Source organism: Scyliorhinus canicula, chromosome 4, assembly GCF_902713615.1.
Source record: "Scyliorhinus canicula chromosome 4, sScyCan1.1, whole genome shotgun sequence".
In the NCBI taxonomy this organism is placed as follows: domain Eukaryota; kingdom Metazoa; phylum Chordata; class Chondrichthyes; order Carcharhiniformes; family Scyliorhinidae; genus Scyliorhinus; species Scyliorhinus canicula.
In genome coordinates, this window is record NC_052149.1 from 29666017 (window position 1) to 29688904 (window position 22888).

A 22888-nucleotide genomic window follows, 5' to 3' on the forward strand; every position below is an offset into this window, starting at 1 on the left:
TCGCCCCCTCCACCACCTCCACTTCCCCCTCCACCACCTCCCCTCCACCACCTACACTTCCCCCTCCACCTCCTCCCCTTCCCCCTCCACCGCCTCCTCCTCCCCCCCCCTCCTCCCCTTCCCCCTCCACCACCTACACTTCCCCCTCCACCTCCTCCCCTTCCCCCTCCACCTCCTCCCTTCCCCCTCCACCGCCTCCCCCTCCTCCTCCACAGCCTCCCCCTCCACCACCTCCACTTCCCCCTCCACCTCCTCCCTTTCCCCTCCACCTCCTCCCTTTCCCCTCCACCTCCTCCCCTTCCCTCTCCACCTCCTCCCTTTCCCCCTCCAGCTGTCTCCCTTAATACCCTCTAATTCCGCCTCCTCTTCCCCCCAATCCACTCCTCCATGCTCTCTCTTTCCCGTTCTCTTGCTGCCCCAGCTCCACTCTTCCTTCACTTTTCTTCCCGTTTTCTTTCATCACCCTTTTCTTCCCCTACATCTTTCCCCTCTCCCTTTATTGAAGGTCTTCATTCAGATGAAAGGTTAAGCCTGTTCTGGTGAATGTGCTCGATTTGAAAATGTCAAGAAAATTCCCTTGGAGTTGTGACAACAACATTTCTCCCTCAAGCAGTAGGGTGAAAACCAGATTAACTCATTATTAAGATGCTGCTGTGATAGGATGAGTGAATTTCTAAATGGTTCAACTGTGAAGTGCTTTGATGCGACAAGAGTCGACATAAACACAAGTACATATTATTAGTTTATTTTCTGAATATTAAATGCTGGAATGTAGTCAATGCACTCAACATAATGCTGCACAGTTTACATCATGTCAATTCTTCCAGTTTCAAAATCAGTAATAATCAATCACACAATTTTAGAATTCATTAAAATTATACATCTTTGCATAGTGATCACTTGTACAAAACATACTTATTTACATTTCCTGAAGAAGATCATATTAAAGAAGCGTTTGTGGTCCACTCTTGTCTTCATTTGCCCCTCTGATTAACATGCAACTTCTTTGTTCCAGGAAGGTGATATTTCACATCTTATAACACTGTCAGGACCATAGCAGTGGGATACTAAATTACCTTCTGCTGGATCAGGACTGCAGCATTCCCATTTCGAAACTAAGTTCTCCCGCTAGTGGGAAAACTGGAGTGGTTCCTGGTGGTGCGAGGAGCATCACTGGGATGGGAATCCCTGACTTTAAGTATGTTAAAATATGCATAGCGGGTGGCGCGCTAGCCAGCCTGCATTTACCGATTTCGGGGAGCCATGTTTAACAGGCACCTCGATCCCAGCGTCCAGAGACAGCCCCCCCCCTCTCCCACACAATGGAAAGGGTGACCCCCCCCCCCCACTGCTGACATGGGGAGCACCCCAACCTCTCAACAAAGAGGGTGTCCTTTCCCCCGTTGATGAGACCATCAATTCACTCGGAGACTCAAGTCAAAGTAAACAGTGGTTTTAATCACCTTACAACTTTGCCTGCCTGTGACCGGTACATTACTGAAGGTGGTCCCGCCGATCTGCTGCTCTTATACTTCCTATAAGGGGCGGAGCCATGGGCGGAGCCCGTACATGCTCCACATCTCCCCCTGTGGGTGAAGCCACACAGTGGCCCATAGATGGAGCCCACAGGGTTAATAGCATGGTATAATGCAACACAGTATACTGGTGAATTAACAATATTTATACATTCACCACACCGGTCAAGGAAGTAAAGGGTCAGCTCCCCAACACAGCACGCAGGCCGGGGCAGCGGAGCATAATGGGAGGGCTTAGCACTGGGGTTCGAGCCCGCTAATGATATGGAAATGAGAGGTTTTCATCTCCCTACCCGCTCTGGAACGGAAGCCCGTTTCTGGCTGGCGGACTGGGACCGGAGACCCGCAATGGGTCTGCCACCTGCGCAGACCACGATTTAGGTCGACACGGGATTCTCTGCCCGATCAGGATTCACAACTTTAGCTGGGGTGTGGGGAAGGGAGGAGCGGAGAATCCCGGCTCTTTCGCACAATCTTCCAAAAAAATCTTTACGTGTGGTCTCCGGCGGGAAACGAGCCATTCCCATTGTGCAATTCGGCACGATCCAGATCGAAATCCATCCGCACTTAGAAATGTTTTTAGAGGTTGGGCCGAACTGTGTCCCTTTTTAAAGGACGCCCCGATCTCAGACCCACACTTCGGACCCCCTTCCCACATCATGCTGGCAAAGATCCCCCCCCCCCCTCCTTCCCAGTCACACGGGCAGAGACCCCGTCCCCCAATTGGCAGCATCAGTCCCCTCCAACATATCACCGGTACCAGAAGACCCCACCCCAGGTGAGCAAGATCCCGCTGTGGCATTGCCAAATGCCACCTTCAGGCCCTGCCCCTTGGTACTGCCAACCTGCCAGATCCTTAACCACCCGGGGGCTACAATGGTCTGCATGCCCCCTCGGCGATGTCACCACGTCTGGTCTCTGTTTGTGGAGGCCCCTCGTGATTTGCATTGTGCCAGCAAGTGGAAGCATTGCTGGAGCTGGGAGAATCCGGCTCAAAATAGATCCTGCTTATTTAAATGAAGATTTAAACATACTGACCTAGTCCACGCCCAGCGAGAGCGAGAACCAGATCAGGCCAGCTCAAGCCTGCTGGTAGCACCGGAAACTGTTTGTCACCTGGCGCAAATCCCATTTTGGGCCTCTCCTGATGTAGCAGGATTTGCAGAGGGTGCATCCTGGCGGAAGAATCACCCCCAATACAATTAGAGCATAACTACCACATGTTTTTGAAAATGAAGTCTCTTATACCCAAATATGGGTATAATTTCACACTTACACACAATTGGGAATGTTTCATGGATGCGGGAATGTGAGTGTTAACGTCACCACTGTTTGCTTACTCCATGGCCATTGGCAGAAATGCTAATTACTCACTGTTTTGATGGCCTAATTTTTCCCCTAGGATTGAATCACCTTTCCCAGCAGAAACATGACGTTCCTTGGCCTACCTGGCAACGGGGCCATTTTGTGCCTCTCAAAGTGGCTGAAGACAGGCGCCAATTGGTCAAATAATGGCTAATTCCTTATCCCACTTACTCTCTGCCCTTTTTTTGACTCTTTGGCCACTTACACTGTTTGAATGAAGTGCAATGGAAACACAAGGAACAACACCCTGGGCTGGATTCTCCGATTTTGAGGCTATGCCCCCACGCCGGCGTGGGAACTGTGGCGTTTTATGACCGAAAATTTGGCGTAAAATGGCCAAATTGTTTGGCTGGGGGCTAGGAGCTGAACAGTGTAGAGCACCCGGCCGGCTCTAGCTGCCGATATGGCCCGGAGAATTGTCAGGTACATGGCCGCGTCGTGTGCATGGCACCGGCCGATCGCAGACCAGACCTGCAAAATAGTGCCCACCCCTTGCGAGTTCCGGACCACCCCCCAACAGTGGCGCCAGCCCCTGACAAAGGCAGGGGATCCGCGGATCGGCCCTCCCCGACTGTCGAGTTCCCGACGGATGAGACCATGAGCGGACCGACGCCGTCCGGAATCGCCGGTGGAGGCGGAGCATGAGGGGGTGGGCCTCAGGCAACGTACTGAGTCCGTCGATACGACAGGCGGTGTACCCCTAGGGTACGCCGCGTTGGAGGGGGCGGCACAACGCGAAGAGGCGGCGCCCACCAATTTGGTCTTAAACGGGGATTCTCGGCCAATCGCCAAACGCGATATCAGAGTCGGAGAACGTAAAATCCTGCCCCCTATATTTCAATCTGGAACTTGCAGCTTTCCAGATTCAATATGGAGTTCAATAATTTCAGATGGTAAAAACTGCTCCAATTTTAGCTTCTTTACATCTTTCCTTTCTTGCTCTATTGCAGTTCCCTCTTCTCTTGCCCTTATCATTTCTTTAGTAATTTAATCTCTTGCCTTCCATCCTACGACAGATCTTCCCCATCGTTCTTTCCTTCCCCCCTTCTTTCCTGCCTCTGTACTTTTGTAAAACCTTGTTATATCTCTGGCCTTTGCCAGTTCTGGTGAAAGGTCATCGACCTGAAATGTTAACTTTGTTTCTGTCTCCACTGATTCTGCAACCAGTGGCTGAGTGACTGCAGCATATTCTGTTCGTACTTCTGTCTTCCAGTATCTGCAGCATTTTGCTGATGTTGAAATAATGGCCAAGGACTTTAATCTACTTTATAGAGATTGGAAAATTGTAGAAATTAAGCAGTGCAGCAGATCTGTGACCCCCCCCCCCCCCAACCACACACACACTAATTACCTCAGTTAAATCCTCATTTTGGAATAGATCCATAAAATTAGAAACAAAATATTTGTGCTTCTGCATATGAGTAACCTCGTAGATTGAAATCAGAAATTTTTACAATTGGATTTTAAAAAAAGTGTCCATTGTCCACCTTGTGGAGCTTGTATTGAAAATGGTTTCCCTCTGCTATCTTGGTTTAGTTGCCCCCTTCTTGTAATAATTAAGTTCAGCATCTAAATATTTTTGCAATGTTCAATTTCCCGCCAGGTAAGAGTGGAGGGCGCAGCTCAGTGATACTTTGCGGACTACCTGTTTGAAGTGATCCTGGGCTGGTTTATGTTCACTGATTGAAGTGCCATGGCACTATTTAAAAAACCCGATGGTCGCCTATTTGGGTGGCGACTTAGTCCCCAACCCAGCCTGCTTTTTAAGACGACCTCGGCCTCCAGGTGCAACGCTGAACCATGAAGAAAAATCTGTCGGAAAATATTAATCCACTCAAAAGCTTAGCTGCTGCATTGCTGAGCTCCCTCCAGCAGAGTGGGCAAAATGGTTGCTAACAGGCGTTGATTTCGCCGGCTGGTAGCATTACAAATTCCATGTAAGCTCTTTCCGAAAGTTCATTAACATGGCATTAAAAAGCTTTAACCAAACAATAGAAGATTTGTTGCTAATTTCACTCCCGTGTATTCGGGAGTGAAAAAGAATGTTAATTGGAGGGATTAGAGCTTTCTGCCTCGAATCAATTTTGAAAAATCATGATCACTCCATCAATAATTTTCATTTGGCCAATTTTCTTATTCTGAAGTGTGTCTTTCATCCGATCCTGGGCACTTTTCAAATTTGAACTCCTTCAATACCTTATTAATGTAAATACCATGCACCTTCATTGTTTGTAAAGCTCTTTGGGATATCCTGAGGTCTTGCTGTAAGAATTTGAATCTTTTTTATCCCCACCCACAATGTCAGTTTGCGCTGACAAGTGGCAAGTTACATTCGCGCCACACAAGTGCCAGGCAATGACCATCTCATACAAGAGAGGACCACCCCATGACATTCAATGGCAAAAATCAGGAATTATTGGGAGAAGGCTGGAGAATGGGGATGAGAAAAATATCAGCCATCATTGAATGGCAGAGCAGATTCGATGGGCCGAGTGGCCTAATTCTGCTCTTATGTCTTATGGTCTTACAGTCTTAAGGCATTACCATCGCTGAATCCCTCACAATCAACACCTTGGGGATTACCATTGATCAAAAACTGAACTGAACTAGCTATATTAATACCATGGCTACCAGAGCACGTCAAAGCCTAGGAATCCTACAGCGAGTAACTCACTTCCTGACCCCCCCCCCCCTCCCCCCCCCCCCCCCCCCCACCAAAGCCTGTCCACCATCTACAAGGCACAAGTCATGGTCTACTCTTCACTTGCCTGGGTGAGTTCAGCTCCAACAACACTCAAGCTCAACACCATCCAGGACAAAGCAGCCCGCTTGATTGCTCTCCCTTCCACAAACATTCAAACCCTCCACCACCAACAAACAGTGGCAGCAGTGTGTATCATCTACAAGATACACTGCAGTAACTCGCCAAGATTCCTTGGACAGCACCTTCCATACCCACGAACACTAGTGTCTAGAAGAACAAGAGCAGCAGATACCTGGGAACCCCAAAACTCGGAGGTTCCTCTCCAAATCACTCACCATTGTTGATTAATTTTTGTACTTATTCATGCTGTCTTTTAAAATAAATTTAGAGTATCCAATTCTTTTTTACCAATTAAGGGCAATTTAGCGCGACCAATCCACCTAGTCTGTACATCTTTGGGCGTGAGACCAACGCAAACACGGGGAATGTGAAAACTCCACACAGACAGTGACCCAGGGCCTGGATTGAACCCGGGTCCTCAGCGCCATGAGGCAGCAATGCTAACCACTGTGCCACCGTGCCACCCCTTTGTTTATTCCTTTTTAATGATATAAGTGCCTGGAAAACCAAGTCTGTTTGCGCCTCCACTTTTTCTATTTGTCTTCCACCTTTTAGAATATTCTTTTCTATTCTTTTTAGGACCAGAGTGCATTTGTCTCCACTGAAATCCATTTGTCACAGTATTGTCCATTCGCGATTTCTTCTTTGCAGTTTTATGCTTCCATCTACACTGCTTGCAGTACTGCCAATCATTGCATCATTGGCAAAGTTGCATCATTTAAGTCGTTAATAAAAGCAAAGAATAGTTAAGGCTCTAAAACAAATGCTTGTGGAACACCACAATTCACTTCCGACCAATTAGAGTATCTGTCCATTATCCCTACTCTCTGAACCCTGCTGATCAGCTAATTACCTCACCATCTCAATAATTATACTTTAATTCCCTTAGATTCAATGTTAACTAACAGTTTCTTACGAGGAACATTTTCCAATGCCTTCTGGAAGTCCATATAAATAACACCTATAGATATTTCTCTGTCTATTACTTTAAGCACCTCTTCTGAAATGTCAATTACGTTTGTCATGCATGACCTACCTTTAATGAATGAATGTAGCTCTCTCTGATCAACTGAAAATTTTCAAGGATTTTTTTATTCATGCAATGAATGCTGGCTTCACTGGCTGGGCCAGAATTCATTGCCCATCCCTAATTGCCCTTGAGATGGTGTTGGTGAGCTGCCTTCTTGAACTGCTGTGATCCATGTGTGCACCCACAGTGCTGTTAGGGAGTGTTCCAGGATTTTGACCCAGCGATGGTGAAGGACGGTGATACGTTTCCAAGTCAGGATGGTGAATAGCTTGGAGGGAAACTTCTAAGTGGTTGAGTTCCCAAGTGTCTACTGCCCTTGCCATACTAAGTTCAGTCACTCTATCCTGAATTATTGACTCAAACTTTCCAGCAACGGATGACTGGTCTATAAATTCCTTGGTTTTCTTTTCTCACCTGTTTAAAATAGTGGTGGTCAAAGATTTTGAACCTGAACGAACAGTTCTTGAATCAAGACAAATCTAATTAGTTCGAGCATTTGTAATATTCTTATCTATTTCCTTTAAACCCTGGGATGGAAAACACCTGGTCCTGAGGATTGTAACTCTTTAATGCCATTATTTTCTTAATTTGCTGCCATTTTGCTTGTTCAATGTGGTGAGTCTGTGGCCCTATTTCAGTATTAGTTTCCTTGGGAGTTTTGCTATGCTGACCTCTTCTCCCACTGTAAATTCTGACACAAAGCAATTACTCAAGATGTCTGCCATTTCCTTATTTTCATTCACAGCCGAAATTCTCTGGTCGTCAAGATTCACTTTTCCCGCTGGCAGCGTATCCCCGCTGGTTGGTTCCGTGGCGGCGTGGGGTGGTTACAATGGGAAATCCCATTGACAAGCAGCGGGAAGTTAGAACCTCGCCACCAGCGAATGGCGCGTGGCGGTGGTGGACACCACGCCGCTGGAGGACCGGAGAATCTCGCCCAGTATTAAAGTTTTTCAAGGGGCCTCACCTCTGCTGACCACTTTTTTCTGAGTATAATTGTGAACCTTTTTGCATTGATGTTGATGCAAAATAGTCCTTGGAAGAATGCTGTCATTTCCTATCTTGTTAATAATTCATCGCACTCATTTTTTTTTAAATGACCCCCCTCTCTAATGATTGAAAAGGAAAGGTTTTATTGCTGGCAGGCAAAACCAAATTCTGGAAACATGCCGTTATCTATCTTTTCAGCCATTCAATTACATTTCCCGTTTAAGCACAGGGTCATCCAACTTCCATTATAGGGATGATTGTGTTTTCCCCACTGCCTGGAACCCCATTTAACTTCATTTGTGTGCTGCTAACGTATACTGTCCCAATGTCACACTTAAATATTCTCATTGTTGCTCTACTATTTTACTCACTAACATCTTTCTCCAATGCAATCAGCCTAACTCCTCTCTCATTCCACTGTAGTTTGCTCAACTCCCCCCAACTTTGTTCCTGACTCTATAGATCCCTGCTCTGCAGTAACATTTCACAATGTATACAGCGCAGAAACATTCATTTGAACCAACTGTGATGTATATAGAACATAGAACAGTACAGCACAGAACGGCCCTTCGCCCTCGATGTTGTGCCAAGCAATGATCACCCTACTCAAACCACGTATCCACCTTATACCCGTAAACCCAACAACCCCCCCCCCCCCCCCCCTTAACCCTTACTTTATTCGGACACTACGGGCAATTTGCATGGCCAATCCCACCTAACCCGCACATCTTTGGACTGTGGGAGGAAACCGGAGTACCCGGAGGAAACCCACGCACACACGGGGAGGACGTGCAGACTCCACACAGACAGTGACGCCAGCCGGGAATCGAACCTGGGACCCTGGAGCTGGAAGGCATTTTATGCTAACCACCATGCTACCCGTGCTGCCCAATATGTAAACATGAAATTCCTCCTCCGGTTTCATTTAATCCTATCCATGTAACCTCTATTCCTTCCGTTCCCTGTATTTATCTAGCTTCTTTTAAATGCTTCAACGCTATTCATCTCACTACCACCTTGGGTGAGTGAGTTCCATATGCTTACCACTCTTGGATAAGTTTCTTCTGAATTCGCTGTTGCATTTTTGGTGACTGTCCCTATATTTATAGCCTTCATTTTGATAACTAATCTCTACTGTTTTCCCTTCAGAATTTGTATCTTATTATGGTTTGCTATGTGGTGTCTCAGAAACAGTCTTGAATAGTCCTTAAACCTGAATTTATTTCCGATACTTTTCATTTTTGATGCTGAAACCTCATCATTATTAAGAAATGCTCCAGCGGGGCGCAATGCTCCCAAAGGGAGACAAACAGCCGACGCTGGAGTGAAACCCGGAGTGGTTCACTCCTCGCCCCCTATTCTCCCCCACCACCCCCAAGGCGGCTAGGAGCGGCGGCGTGTGAATTTAGCACGCGGACCTTACGCTGCATCAAAGCGGCGCCTAAGTCGACGTCAGCCGCGCATGTGCAGGTTGGCCGGCGCCAACCCACGCATGTGCGGTTGCCATCTTCCCCTCCGCTGCCCGCAAGATATGGCGGCTTGATCTTGCGGGGCGGCGGAGGAAAAGGGTGCGTCTTCTAGAGACGCCGGCCCGACGATCGGTGGGTACCGATCACGGGCAAGACACCTTGTGAGCATGCCCGTGGTGCTTGATCCTCCCTCCGCCCCCCCACAGGCCCCATATGCAACTGTCGCGCGATGTTCGCGCCGGCAGCGACCAGGTGTGGTTGGCGCTGGCGTGAACAGGTCGGGTTTGGCAGGCCGCTCGGCCCATCCGGGCCGGAGAATCGCCGGTCGTTGTTAGAAACGGCGAGCGCCGATTCTCCGAGCGGCCTGTCGCAAAACGTGACATGCCATTTGGGGGTGGGGGGGTGGGGGGGGGAATCACGGGGGGAGCTAGGGCGGCGTGGCGTGATTCACCCGGCTCTCCCGCGATTCTCCCACCCGGCGTGGGGGTCGGAGAATCGCGCCCGCTATGCTGCTCTCCACACATTTCCTGTCTCTTCAGTTCAGTTTCCAGTTCAGCCCTGGACAAAGATAAGTTTTAGTTAAGCAATGGTGTTTTATTTACAGCGACAACAAAATGCTACTTAGACTTTAAGCGACTTGAGGGCACAGTGGCTAGCCTCATGGTGCCGAGGAACCAGGGTCAATCCTGGCCCCGGGTCATTGTCCGTGTGGAGTTTGCACATTCTCCCTGTGTCTGCTTGTGGGTCTCACCCCCACAACCCAAAAAAGATGTGCAGGGTAGATGGAGTGGCCATGCTAAATTGCCCCTTAATTTAAAAAAAATAATTGGGTACTCTTCAATTTATTAAAAAAGAGATTTTAAGCGACTTTACATAGAAGTTTGGACATGAAATTCTCCAGCCAGCCTCCAAGTGTGTGGTGAAGGAAGGGGTAATCTTGAAATAATGTCACCGGGATGATTTTGACCCCCATTAGCTGTTAGCGTAAATGGAGACCCAGACCCTGAATCCCGCGAGAGTCACGAAACAAGATTATCGCCAGTGAGATCTCGCTTCCCGATTTTCTATCTCCCTCGCCCATGATGTAAAGAGGTTCCCACCCAGAAAAGGCAGGAACCTCATTTCGATCAATTTCAATAAATTTACATGTAATTATAAGGCCTCCCTTCAATACGCTCCTCCCTCACTGAACATTCATACCTTGCAGATGTGATGTCACGTCGGCGAGGTTTACAACAGGTTTTTAACAACTGAAAGCAGTTGAGGGGAACCTGCTAGCGGCGCTAAGGTAATTATAGCCTCCGGGGGAGAGGGACAGGCCTCCCCTGACACCCTAACACTGCCTCCTGACATTCCCCTTATGTGTGGTGGAGGTGGTGCGTCCCAATGCATGTCGGTGCGGGGAGGGGGATCGTCTCAATGCTTGTTTGGGGGGGCCCCTGTATCTGTCGGGGGTTGGAAGGAAGTTTATTTTTATCGCAGTTGAGCACCTTTTAAAGATGGCACCCTGATCTCTGTGCAGCCAGTATTACTGGCTCTATCAGGCCTCACTCCATCGCAGTGATGGCGGCAACCACGCACCCAGATTCTTTTTGCGCAAAGTTCATTAAAATCTGAGAGAAAGCTCGGCTGTGCACAGCTGGAGAGCTGCACGCGGATCTTCTCGCCTCAGCCGGCATTCTGTGCACCGAGGGCAAAATTCCATCCGTTGTTGTGAAACTCCAGATGTAACAATGCTGGGCCGAGAAAATAAGTAATTTCTGGCGATATTTTGTCTGTAATTGGATAGATATATTGCTACAATCATTTTTTTCTCTTTCCCCAGCTTCATCTCTCACATCTCACACTTTAGTCTACATACATTTTGGTCCTTTGTTTTCTTTGCAACTCCTAACCTTCACTCCTGGATTTCTTTTTTTAGACTACTACATTTATTGTATTTCTCCTCTAGGCTAAGCCTCATTATTTCCCTTCCTAATGTCTTCAATATTAACCCCACAAATTCTCCTTTGGGCTATTCTGAACATTTTGCAAAGCTTAGCGCTCATTTCAAGTTGTGGAAATATGGCACAGCTTTAGAGACATTGCCTGGAACTTCCCAGCCATTCACGCTGGCGGGATTTCCCGGTCCTGCCGATGGCGCACCCCTGCCACAGGCTTCCCGGGAAACCCCGTTGGCAATGGCGGGACCAGAAGGACCCAGGGCTGGCCAATGACAGGCCGCCTCCTGCCGTCACGGAACACATGCGGGTTGCGTGGTAAATCACGCCCTTTATTTAGGTGTGAGATTGTATGAGAAATAACTGGAACCATGTGGACTGAAAGTTCCGGAAATATACAGGAAGTCTGTCAGTATCAGTTAAAAGAAAAGACAAGTGAATATTTCATGTGAAGGTCCTTCATCAGAACTAAAAACTGGAAGAATAGAAAGCCCACTAAACACTATTGAACGTGGAAAAATAATGAAAACAGGAAGCACTGCAATCAGAAAGTTAATGTTTGAATGCTCTTTGAATTCTTATTAAAAGAGCGGAAAACAGGGCGGCACAGTGACGCAGTGGTTAACACTGCTGCCTCACAGCACCGAGGACCAGGGAATTATCTTGACTCCCGGGTCACTATTTGTGTGGAGTTTTCACATTCTCCCTGTTTCTGCGTGGGTCTCACTCCCACGACCCAAAGATGCGCAGGGTAGGTGGATTGCCATGCTAAATTGCCTCTTAATTAGAACCGTTAAAAAAAGATCAGGAAACTAGTAGGACCATTGCAACAAGACAATCAAAGATGCTATAAGAAGAAAATAATGTGAAAAATAACTAAGGTGGTAAGAAAGCATGGAGCCCAAAGCCAGAAGGCTAGGAGAGCTTTGCAGAGGTATAACATCTGAAATGAAAACAGTGAATGCTGGAAATAAAAAAAAAGAGAAAAGGGGCAGCACTGTGGCATAGTGGTTAGCACTGCTGCCTCACAGCGCCAGAGTTCAAATCCAGCTTTTGATGACTGTGTGGAGTTGGTTACAATCTCCCCGTGTCTTTGTGGGTTTCCTCCGGGTGCTCCAGATTCCTCCCACGGTCCAAAGATGTGCAGGTTAGGTGAATTGGCATTGCTAAATTGTCCCTTAGTGGCCAAAGATGTGCAGCTTTGGTGGGGTTACGGGAGAGGACAGGCAAGTGGGCCTGGGTAGGGTGCTCATTTAGAGAGTTGTTTGCAGACTCAATGGGCCGAATGGCCGCCCTCTTCACTGTTGGGATTTTATGATTCTAAGACTACGTAAGTTTTCAGGAGTGCAGATATCCCAGCACGAATTGTAATACGATTAAGAATCTAAAGCGAAAGCACTGGCATATTTTGTAGAAGAAAACTGGAGTGATGACTGTGGTCGAAAGTTGCTAGATTCAGTGCCCAGACCAGGGATCAAAGATTAAATACCGTTCCTCAACCTTATGTTGAACTTCACTGAAAGAGTATAAGGAGGTCTAAGATGGAGCACCAGAATGACGTCAGGAGGGTGAGTTTAAATGCCAAGCCCATACAGAGGCCCAGTGAACATTTGCAAACAGAACAAGAGGTTTAACAATGCAGTCTACTGCCCTTATTGTAGAGGTGTCCTCAGCATGAATGGCAAATGCTGCGTGCGTGAATTGGAGGATGTACATTTGAATTGCTGTGTTGTGTGGAAGAGTGGTTGTGTCTTTGGGTAATGTTGTGGGAAGAACATAGAACATAGAACAGTACAGCACAGAACAGGCCCTTCGGCCCTCGATGTTGTGCCGAGCAATGATCACCCTACTCAAACCCATGTATCCACCCTATACCCGTAACCCAACAACCCCTCCCCCCCTTACCTTACTTTGTTAGGACACTACGGGCAATTTAGCATGGCCAATCCACCTAACCCGCACATCTTTGGACTGCGGGAGGAAACCGGAGCATCCGGAGGAAACCCACACACACACGGGGAGGACGTGCAGACTCTGCACAGACAGTGACCCAGCCTGGGACCCTGGAGCTGTGAAGCATTTATGCTAACCACCATGCTACCGTGCTGCCCCAGAGGTGAAGGTATAGGTATTGCAACAGCTGTGATCACATGGAAAGGTTTCAGGAAAAGGATACCTTGGCGATCAAAACGTTAGCTCATCTTTTCACCCTATAGATGTTGGTGAGCCTGCTGTTCATTTTTAGCATTTTCTATTTTTATCCCTAGGTCCAACTGTTTCTGGGTTTTTGTAGTTGTATATATGAACAGTGGAGAGAATTGTTTGTGAATGCCAGTGACATTGTGTATTACCTCATCAGTGACAATGAAGAGAAGGGAAGGACTTGGAATCTCTTTGAATTGAGCTGATTCTTAAAAAAAATACATACCCTGCATCACAGGATGGTTTGGAAGAGTTTGAGGTGGCTAAACCTGTTGATATCTGTTAAATGGAAACATGTATCTCCTGCTCATCTTCTGCTTTCACTTCTGTCTGAATGTAATTGTCTTCGATGTATCCATCATCTTCTTCCAGATCTGGGTACATTGTTCTATTGCTAATGTCCTCCATCTCACTACTGCGTGGCATGATCACACTAACTGCATCCTGGCTGCTGGCATCGTTCTCTGGTAATAGCTGGTGGCTGTAGCTGCTGAGGTATTTGTGGAAGAGTTTAAATTTTGCACCGACAGCAATCAAGATTGAGAAGACGACGGCAATTACCAGAACAGCGACAAGATAGTGCCATCCCTTGCCCCCTTTGTTTGATGGTGCACCTGAAGCTGGAAGTTTCAAAAAAGCAGTGTTAATTAAATACTAAACTATATGTGTATCAATCAATATTTATGTATGCACTTCACAAAAACATTTGTACTAATCCAACATGAATTCAAGCAAACTGTACTGAATGTCACAAACATTGTGTACGACATTGATGAGTATATTGCTGAAAGTCCGCGGGCTGGATTCTCCGCTGGTGGGATTCTCCATTGCGCCGGCGGCGCACCCACGCCTGGGGATTTCCCAACGGCGTGGGGCTGCCCACAATGGCCGGCTGGCGGGACGGAGAATTCCGCTGCCGGCGGGAAAACTGGTGCGGCGGGACGGAGAATCCCGCCCCGCACGGGAGATTTTTGAGCCCGTAGACCACATTTTTGTTGCCAAATATGAAGAAGTTATGAACAAGTGGGAACATTGAATTATTCTCTCAACATCTCCTTGCATCTCCCTAATCAATAATATTTTGTGAATGATTTTAGACCACAAAAGCATAGAGGCAAATTTACTGTTCACCTTTCATACAATTCAGTCAAATTGTCAATGGGGCTCAATGTGTAGGTAGAATTTTCATCTGTACATTTGGAAATCTATAAAAGTATTCATTTAAAGGCCTTACGGCCTACCAGGCTGTGTACATGATACATACCGAAGAGGATATTTCATCTCTTGTATTCTTTCATGGGATGTGGGTGCCACTGGCAAGGCCAGTATTTGTTGTCCATCCCTAATTGGCCTTGAACTGAGTGACTTCATCGGCCATTTTAAAGTCAGTTAACAAAACTTGCTAATAACAGGTCCAGGCAACGGGCAATTTAGGGGGTTGTCCTGCCCGAATGTCTGCCCCTCTTCACGGCTTCATTCGCGACTGGGTCTCCCTGGAGAGGAAGAATGCCATGTCGACTGGCACCATTATGGCCTTCATGCCTGTTGGGTACAGCAGGGTCAGGGACGCTTTATCAACCTTTTTAATCACATTTTGGTTTGAGTTTTGAAGTTTCTTTGTTTTAGTTTTGCCCTTTAAGGAGCAGCCCCTTTTATTGTGTCCCTTAATATGTTTACTTCAGTTTAATTAGTTGGAACTTAAAAGAGTTTAAAGTCAGTTAAGAGTCAACCACATTGCTGTGGGCCTGGAGTCACATGTAAGCATGGCCAGATAAAGATGGCAAATTTTGTTGCCTAATGGACATCAATTAATGAGTGTTTCATAGTCACCATCACTGAGAAACCAGCTTTATAATTCCAGATGCTATTATTTAAATTCAAATCCCATTATCTCCCACTGGACCACTCGTCCAGTGACGTTCCCACTAAACTACCATTTTCCTGTTAATTGACTGGCTCTATCTTTTCTGGTTTCCAGTCATTTGCATGAACAGCTAACATATTAGATCTTCCTGCCCCTGTGTTATTCTTTTATTGCAAAGAAAAGTCATTATTTATTTGAGCCTGAGCATAATGGTTTGACTGTGTGGCATTTATTGGCTTTCAAAGTACACAGGATAAAGCCATGTTTATCCCACTTAAACAGCAATATGTAATTCAATGGTAAATGTTTTTTTAAATATATTTTATTCTCCTTCTTTTTCACATTTTCTCCCAAATTCTCGAAAGTGCAGAATGAATAACGCCCATGAATTGTAGAACCCCTCCATCCTTCCCCTCAGTTCAAATTTGACCTTTTCAAGCGTCAAGAATTCCAGCAGGTCTCCCCGCCATGGCACAGGGTGGAGAGGTTGATCTCCAACCTAACAGGATCCGCCTTCGGGCGATCAACGAGGCGAAGGCTACAACATCTGCCTCCACACCCGTTTCCACCCCCGGCTGGTCCGACACCCCAAATATGGCCTCCTGAGGGCCCGGGTCCTGTTTTACGTGCACCACTTTAGAGATTATCCTAAAAAAACCCTTCCAATAATCCTCCAGCTTTGAACAGGACCAAGACATATAAAAGTGGTTTGCGGGGACCCCCCGCAATGTTCACACACATCTTCTACCCCCTCAAAGAGTCTGCTCATCCTCGCCCTTGTAAGGTGTGCTCTATCCACCACCTTCAGCTGTATCAGCCCCAACCTCTCACACGAGGTGGAGGCGTACACCCTCCGAAGCACCTCACACCAGAACCCCTCCTCCATACCCTCTCCCAACTCTTCCTCCCACTTTGTCAATTATAAATGTTAGCCATAGGCGGCATGGTGGCGCAATGGTTAACACTGCTGCCTCACGGCACCGAGGGCCTGGGTTAGATCCCGGCCTTGGGTCACTGTCATGATTTTACACATTCTCCCCGTGTCTGCGTGGGTCTCACCTCCACAATCCAGAGGTGTGCAGCGTAGGTGGATTGGCCACGCTAAACTGCCCCTTAATTGGAAAAAAAAGATCTGGGTACTTTAAATTTATAAATCAAATAAATAAACTTTAGCCATGGCCCATTGATTCTCAGGGTTCAGGTTTTGGTTAATAGGGGACTTTGCACAGAACATTACGCTGGTGGAACTTTCCTGTCACGCCGAGTCGATGAACGTCTGAATGGCATGTCGAATTTTATGGCCCTGCCTCCCCCACAGTTAGGCTGTAAAATTCGGCTCTTGGTCTGTTTATGGGAAATGCTTAATTTCCTCTGAACACAAATTTTAAAAATGCTGGGACTGAGCCGCAGCTGAGATGGTTAACCGACCCACGAGATTCCATAAAGTCAAAGAGAGACACGAGCAAAATAAATCGCTAAAACAGATTATATTTTGTGGCCCACGATGTGCTGGTATCACCTGAACAAGTGTTTGGCGATGAAAGTTTGCAGCAAGCAAGTAACAGCAGCCAAAAAGGCTGTCGCTTCCACTCACTAATTGTTGTCTTATCCGTGTTGTTTTACACACTCCCAAATAATTTATCAGATTAGGAGGGCTGTTAGTGATATGATTAAACCTGCTTCATCCAAAATAGAATATGCGGTGCAGCAGGGAGACAAGCAAGTTATATATTCCTGACTTTAACTCTACCTTGACAGTAATATCTTTCAACCTTATGTTTTTACCGATGAACACCAAGAGCATCCAGATTGTTCAGCAAACGTTACAGCACTTCCTCACAGAACACATTTACTGTACTAGATAATAACATTGGAGGGGGTTACCTGAAACTGCCCTGGCTGGTCTGTCATCAGAACAGGAAAACATTCAAAACATAGAAACTAGGATTGCCAACCCTCCAGGTTTAGTTTCCAGGAATTGAATATCTATCAACAATTAGTGAGTGGAAGCTCCAGCCTTTTTGGCTGCTGCTACTGAAGGTCTATCTCTAGGACTCGGCTGTGTGGAACCCCGGAGAAATATCAGGTGCAATGTAACCACCATTCTGCACATGGCACGGATTTGGATGTGCCGGGTAAATAGGGGGAAAGGTCAAAATCGAGATTCGCAGGGCAGCACGGTGGCCAAGTGGTTAGCACAACCGCCTCACGGCGCTGAGGTCCCAGGTTCGATCCCGGCTCTGGGTCACTGTCTGTGTGGAGTTTGCACATTCTCCCCGTGTCTGCGTGGGTTTCGCCCCCACAACCCAAAAATGTGCAGAGTAGGTGGATTGGCCACGCTAAATTGCCCCTTAATTGGAAAAAATAATTGGGTAATCTAAATTTATAAAACAAAAAATCCAGATTCGCGCTGGGCACGAATCAGTTTTCAATTCACCCGGCTCACTCCCAAGGGAGAATTCCAAAATGGCGAGAATATCAATAACCCGCATTTACATTCATTAGTGGGTTTGTACTTGAATGCAGGGCATGCAGCCTCGTCTGAGGAGGAAGAGGAAACGGACCAGGAGGGGCTGGAGAACGAGCCTGAGCCCGAGGAGGAGCCAGAGGATGGAGGACGGCAGTGGCAAGGAGGGTTAGGGAGGCCCTCGTCATCTCCAGATTCTCATAGGTTGTGGCTGTGTTCATCGGCCCAATGTCTGCCCCCCATTTCCCTCCCTTCCCTCCAATCCCCCCCCCCCCCCCCCAACCATCAGAACTGGGTCTGCATCGGGAGCATTTGATCTTGGACCACTGTGCCCAGGGGCCGACGCTGGGGGTAGCGGAGGACAACAGGGGGTGGAGTTGCAGGCAGGCCCTGCTATGAAGATGAACCTGACAGAGGCTTCACATGTATCAGGTGTTACATGTTTCAACAGTGAACAATTTGCATTTCCATCCCCCATGACTACAGATAGTGAATCCTTCCCCACCTCCCCTCCTGTACCAACTTCAGGGGCTGGTTTAGCACAGGGCTAAATTGCTGGCTTTGAAAGCAGACCAAGGCAGGCTAACAGCACGGTTCAATTCCCATACCAGCCTCCCCGAGCAGGCGCCGCCGGAATGTGGCGACTAGGGGCTTTTCACAGTAACTTCATTTGAAGACTACTTGTGACAATAAGCGATTTTCATTTCATTTCAACTTCTTGATCTTTCATGGTCGACTGCTACATCAAGGTGTGTCCCCAGGATGCACATCAGAGGTGGAGGCAAGCAGCTGCTTTCTGCCCCCTATGGCATTTGATGCCCTTGGCGAATGTCCTCTGGGGGACCTGGAGCCAAAGGGCCCCAAACGACTAACCAGTGTCACAAGCTTTGCAGTGCCACCCTGTTCTGCCTGCTGCCTTTGAGTTGTGCCAGTCTCAGGAGAGGGGTGTTTGGAGGAACTGTAGACCACCCCTTGGCGACAGGCCCTGGGGTGGCCTCCAGCGCTTCCTCCCCCCTGATGGTGACTGTAGAACCCTGCGGGACTCCATGGGATGGAGGAGCAGCTGGAGTGAACTCAAGAGGCCCCTGAATTCTCTGCCTCTGCCAGTCCTGTTGGCTCCCCATTCTCTGCACCATGGTGTTGAGGCCCTCAGCGATGGTCATCACAGACTGAGCCATACCTTGGACACCACTACTCAGGACGTGGCCATCGTGCCGCAGACTTTCCGCTGCGGTTGCTACCCTAGCAGTGTTGGCCTCGGTGCCTCTCATTGTTGACACCATCTCCTGCACCCGAAGCCTTCGGGACTCCTCCAGTCCACTGTGGAGTCGCTGGAATGTCACAGCCATCCCTCCTGAATGTCAGGGCTCTGCCCTATCATCTGCATCGTCCTGGGAGAACCTTGTCCAGAGGCTGAGCATCTGACTGGGACCCAGCTGAGTCCTGGGATCCAGCAGACCTGCGACGCTGACGCCCTTGGATGTTCCTGCCTCCACCTGATGTGCATCAGCAACTGTGTGGTGCTCACAGGATTGTGCGGCAGAAGCTGGTCCGCTAATGTCACCTACCGGTGTCTGTCTCTGTGCTGGTGGAAGGTGGAGGTGACAGCTGTGACACCTCAATGCTAGTCTCCTCAGAGTTGTCTTCTAAGGTGGTCTCTTGGGTGATGGGGGGGGAATGATTCTGTATTGTCTGGTCTCATCAGATGGAGACACTGCGAGACAATGGACATGTGGTCAGTGAGAGGGGAGGATCATTTTGTCTGACATAAACAACTCACTTGAGGCAGGTCATCTGGGTGAAGGGGCAGCGAACCTCACCTCTGTGGCACAGGCCACCTTGCTGTCGGTGACTGCTCTCTCCTCGGAGAGCCCCAAGTTTTCCAGGGCCCATTCCTCATAGGGGGTGAGGACTCGATCCCTGGCATCCTGCGCCCCACCCCCCCCCCTCCCCATCTTGACCCTTTCCTGCTTATTATTGTCTCCTGCGGGGACAAAGAGAGAGCATTGAGAGCCACAGGTGCATGTGTGGGATCCGCACTTGGACATGAAGTGGTTGCACTGGTGGTTGCCATAGGGTGCTGAGGAACAAGCACAAAGATTGGATGTGGGGAGGGTGGGAGGTGCCAGCCAGTGATTTGTGGAGGGGGGGGGGGGGGTGATTGGGAATTTGAGTGGTGTCAAGTGGAACTGATGCCAGGAGAGAGGTGGTAACTTATCCTTGCAGCTCAGTGGAGGTCGTTGGTCTCCTTCTGACATTGGGCGCTGGTCCTCCTGGTCATGCTGCACGCACTGACAGCCCCTGCCACTGCGGCTTCGCTGAATCTGCTGCTGGGTCTCCAACCCCCTCAGAGGAACTCCGTGGCCAGTCTCTCATCAACGGCATCAAGAAGCCTGGCCAGATCGGCATTGGCAAAGCGAAGAGCAGGTCTGTGCACTGCCATGTTTGTGCCTTGACTGGGAGTGAGTGGTGAGGGAGCGTTTAAAAGCAGCTTCCCCTTGTGAGCAGCAAGATGCTCAGGCGCGAGTCTGGGGGATCAGATGATGAAGGAGCCAGTAATGGCGAGAATCCTGTGGGGAATCATTTTTGGCAATAAGTGCCGTTGAATTCTCGCCAATGCAGCCGGCGGGAAACACCCCGCCAATCATGCCCAAAATGAAACTTAGAAATTTTCCGTTGAATCACGCCCATCATCAGAGCCTTAAAAATATTTTTATTATTTTCTTTAAACTTCTCTTTACCAGACAGATGTATTGAAAGTGGGATGGCGGGGGTGAAAGGTGGCTATTTGGCTGACAGTCCAGCATCATCCAGTTGGGTAACGAGTCTTTTAGCTTTCCAATTGGCACAGAAAGGCGGTGTGTCACAAGGACAGATGTGTTGACTGACAAATGGCGAGAATATGGGGGCAAGTCATGTGATGAGACCTTCAGGAATACATTTAATCACAATTGACAACCCTAAATATAGCTGACCGATGTCCGAGACCTAGCTCATTAACAGAGTGTATAGTTAGCACAGAAGTGGGCAGGACATCTTCAAACCGAATGTAGTGTAACACCAGTAGTAAATGTTCAAAGTTATGGCACACTACTGAAGAAAGGCTCAACAAGGTGGAAATGTAAATAAATCATAGGCCTGGATTTTAAGGATGGCCAGGGAAAGTGAAGCATATCCACACCAACTCCTACAGCCCCACTGCCATTCTACGCTCTACGCGCATTGATTAGTAGAAGGTGGGCCTTCCACCCCCATTTGGGAGGAAGCCATGCCATGGAGAGCTGCTGTCCAATCGAAGTCTCACAAACCACAGAAAAGGATAAGTGCCAGGGGTCTGAGGCGGGGAGTGTAGGAAAGGCCTTGGTGGTTGTGAAGGGGGTGATCAACGTCTCGGGAATAGGTTGGTGGTTGGGGGGGGGGTTAGGAGGAATGTTTGGAGGTTGCCGGGCCTTGAAATCAGAGGGGGCGGGAAGCGCAATTTCATGCAGCACCCCCGCCTCAGAGCCCGCCGGGAAAGGAGCCAAAAATTCTGGCTATAGAATTTTACCTCAGACAAGGAGACCATTCAGCCCATCACAACTACCCCTGCTCTCTGAAAGTACAGTAGATTTTGTCCTATCCTTTAAATATCAATTCACTTGCCTTCTAGTCATTCAAACTCCCTCACAGTTTGTGGAAGGGCTCGTTTCCATCCACCGCATAAAAAAATACTCTTAAAATCACCTTTCATTCTTTTGGTGAAAATCTAATGGGCGAGATTCTCCACCAGTTGATGCTGGAATCGGAATACGTGATTGGGCGGAGAATCGGTTTTAACGCCGAACTCATGGCGGGCGCCGGTTTCACGCCAAATTGCAATTCTCCGGTGCCTCGACAGTGATGTTAATGTGTTCCACTCCTCATGGACAGTAAATGCCGTTGGCATATCATTAGCGGGCCTGACCTGGTATCCGCTATGTTCCGCCTCCATTCCCGACGGCGAATTCTTGACGGCAAGGTTCACTTGTGCTTTTAAAAATCATGAAACAGGCGCCATAGCTGCTGAGGGAGAGAGAGGGGGTATGGAAAGTGTCGTGCCGCTGGCTGGGGGGGGCTTCTGCCCGGGCCGGGGCGAGTAGTGGGGGGAAGCCAGAAGGTGGGCTGTGGGATTGGGGTGGATGGGCACGGAACACCATTGCTGCGCATGCCACTGACTGACCACTGTGAACTTAGGGCCACAGGCCCTCCAGGCCAGCTCACTAAGTGCCCTCTGGTCCGAGCCGACCCATCAGTGGGATGGGTGCGCTCCAGCGCAACCAGTGCCATCTTGTTGGATGGGTTGAGTGTTGTGTGGGGCTTGAAATGTGTATATGCGGCTTCAACTTGTCAGCCTCCTGAGTGTCAATCACGGACCCGGCGAATCCCATTTCGCATTGGAATCGATTGTGTTCCAAGTGGCGCCGGTGCTAGCCCGTCCACAGTCGCTGAATTGGTCCAGGTACGACACCAGTTTTGCTGTTGTAGAAATCTGCAAATCCTGTCCCGGCATCAAAACTTAGAGCGCGATTCTCCGCACCCGCGGAAAATCGCGAAGTTGGCCGTGAAAATGGCCGAGTTTTGCGACGGCCCGACACGGCCCATTTCCCGAGGTATTCACGTCCGGGAAATGGGCTAGGAATGGAGCCGCGTCAATCACGTGCGCGATGACGCAGGAACGCGGCGACGCTACGAACACGCCCACGTGACGCCGCCCGACGTCGTAAAAAGGCGCGGGCGAGCACAGAAACTATGCCAGGATGTCGGAGCTGAGGAGAGCAGCCCCGCGATTCGTGGAGGCTGATGTTGAGATGCTGCTCGAATCCATCGAGCAGAGGAGGGACATCATTTGCCCGCGTAGAGGGCATCGACACCCTGCCAGCGAGGTGCGCCAGGCCTGGCATGAGGTTGCTGCTGCCGTCAGTGCTGTGGGGCAGACCCCTCGCTCAGCTGACCAATGTCGGAAGAAGATGCACGACCTCACCAGGGCTGCAGGGTAAGTGCCAATAGGGTGCCCCCGGGTCGCAACCATCCCTCCCTCCCCTTTACTTAATCACCCACCTCCCCCCCTGGCACGGGGGGTGGAGGGAGATTGGGGCAGAGTGAGTTGAGGGTGGTTCACAAAGTTGTCATAGACCCAGCGCTCTGGCCCCCGTGGAGAGATGCAATGGTCTTATGACAACTTGA

At 48.8% G+C, this 22888-nt stretch overlaps 1 protein-coding gene across 1 annotated transcript in view; it reads right to left on the reverse strand.

Moving 5' to 3' along the window:
* Window positions 1-13471: 13471 nt before the first annotated feature.
* c4h1orf210 (chromosome 4 C1orf210 homolog) overlaps window positions 13472-22888 on the reverse strand; it is a 56261-nt gene continuing 46844 nt past the window's right edge. Inside the window, exon 5 of the mRNA XM_038793958.1 lies at window positions 13472-13975. Within this exon, the coding sequence (XP_038649886.1) occupies window positions 13638-13975 (338 nt within the window). The 3' untranslated portion in view covers window positions 13472-13637. The remainder of the gene's footprint in view (window positions 13976-22888) is intronic.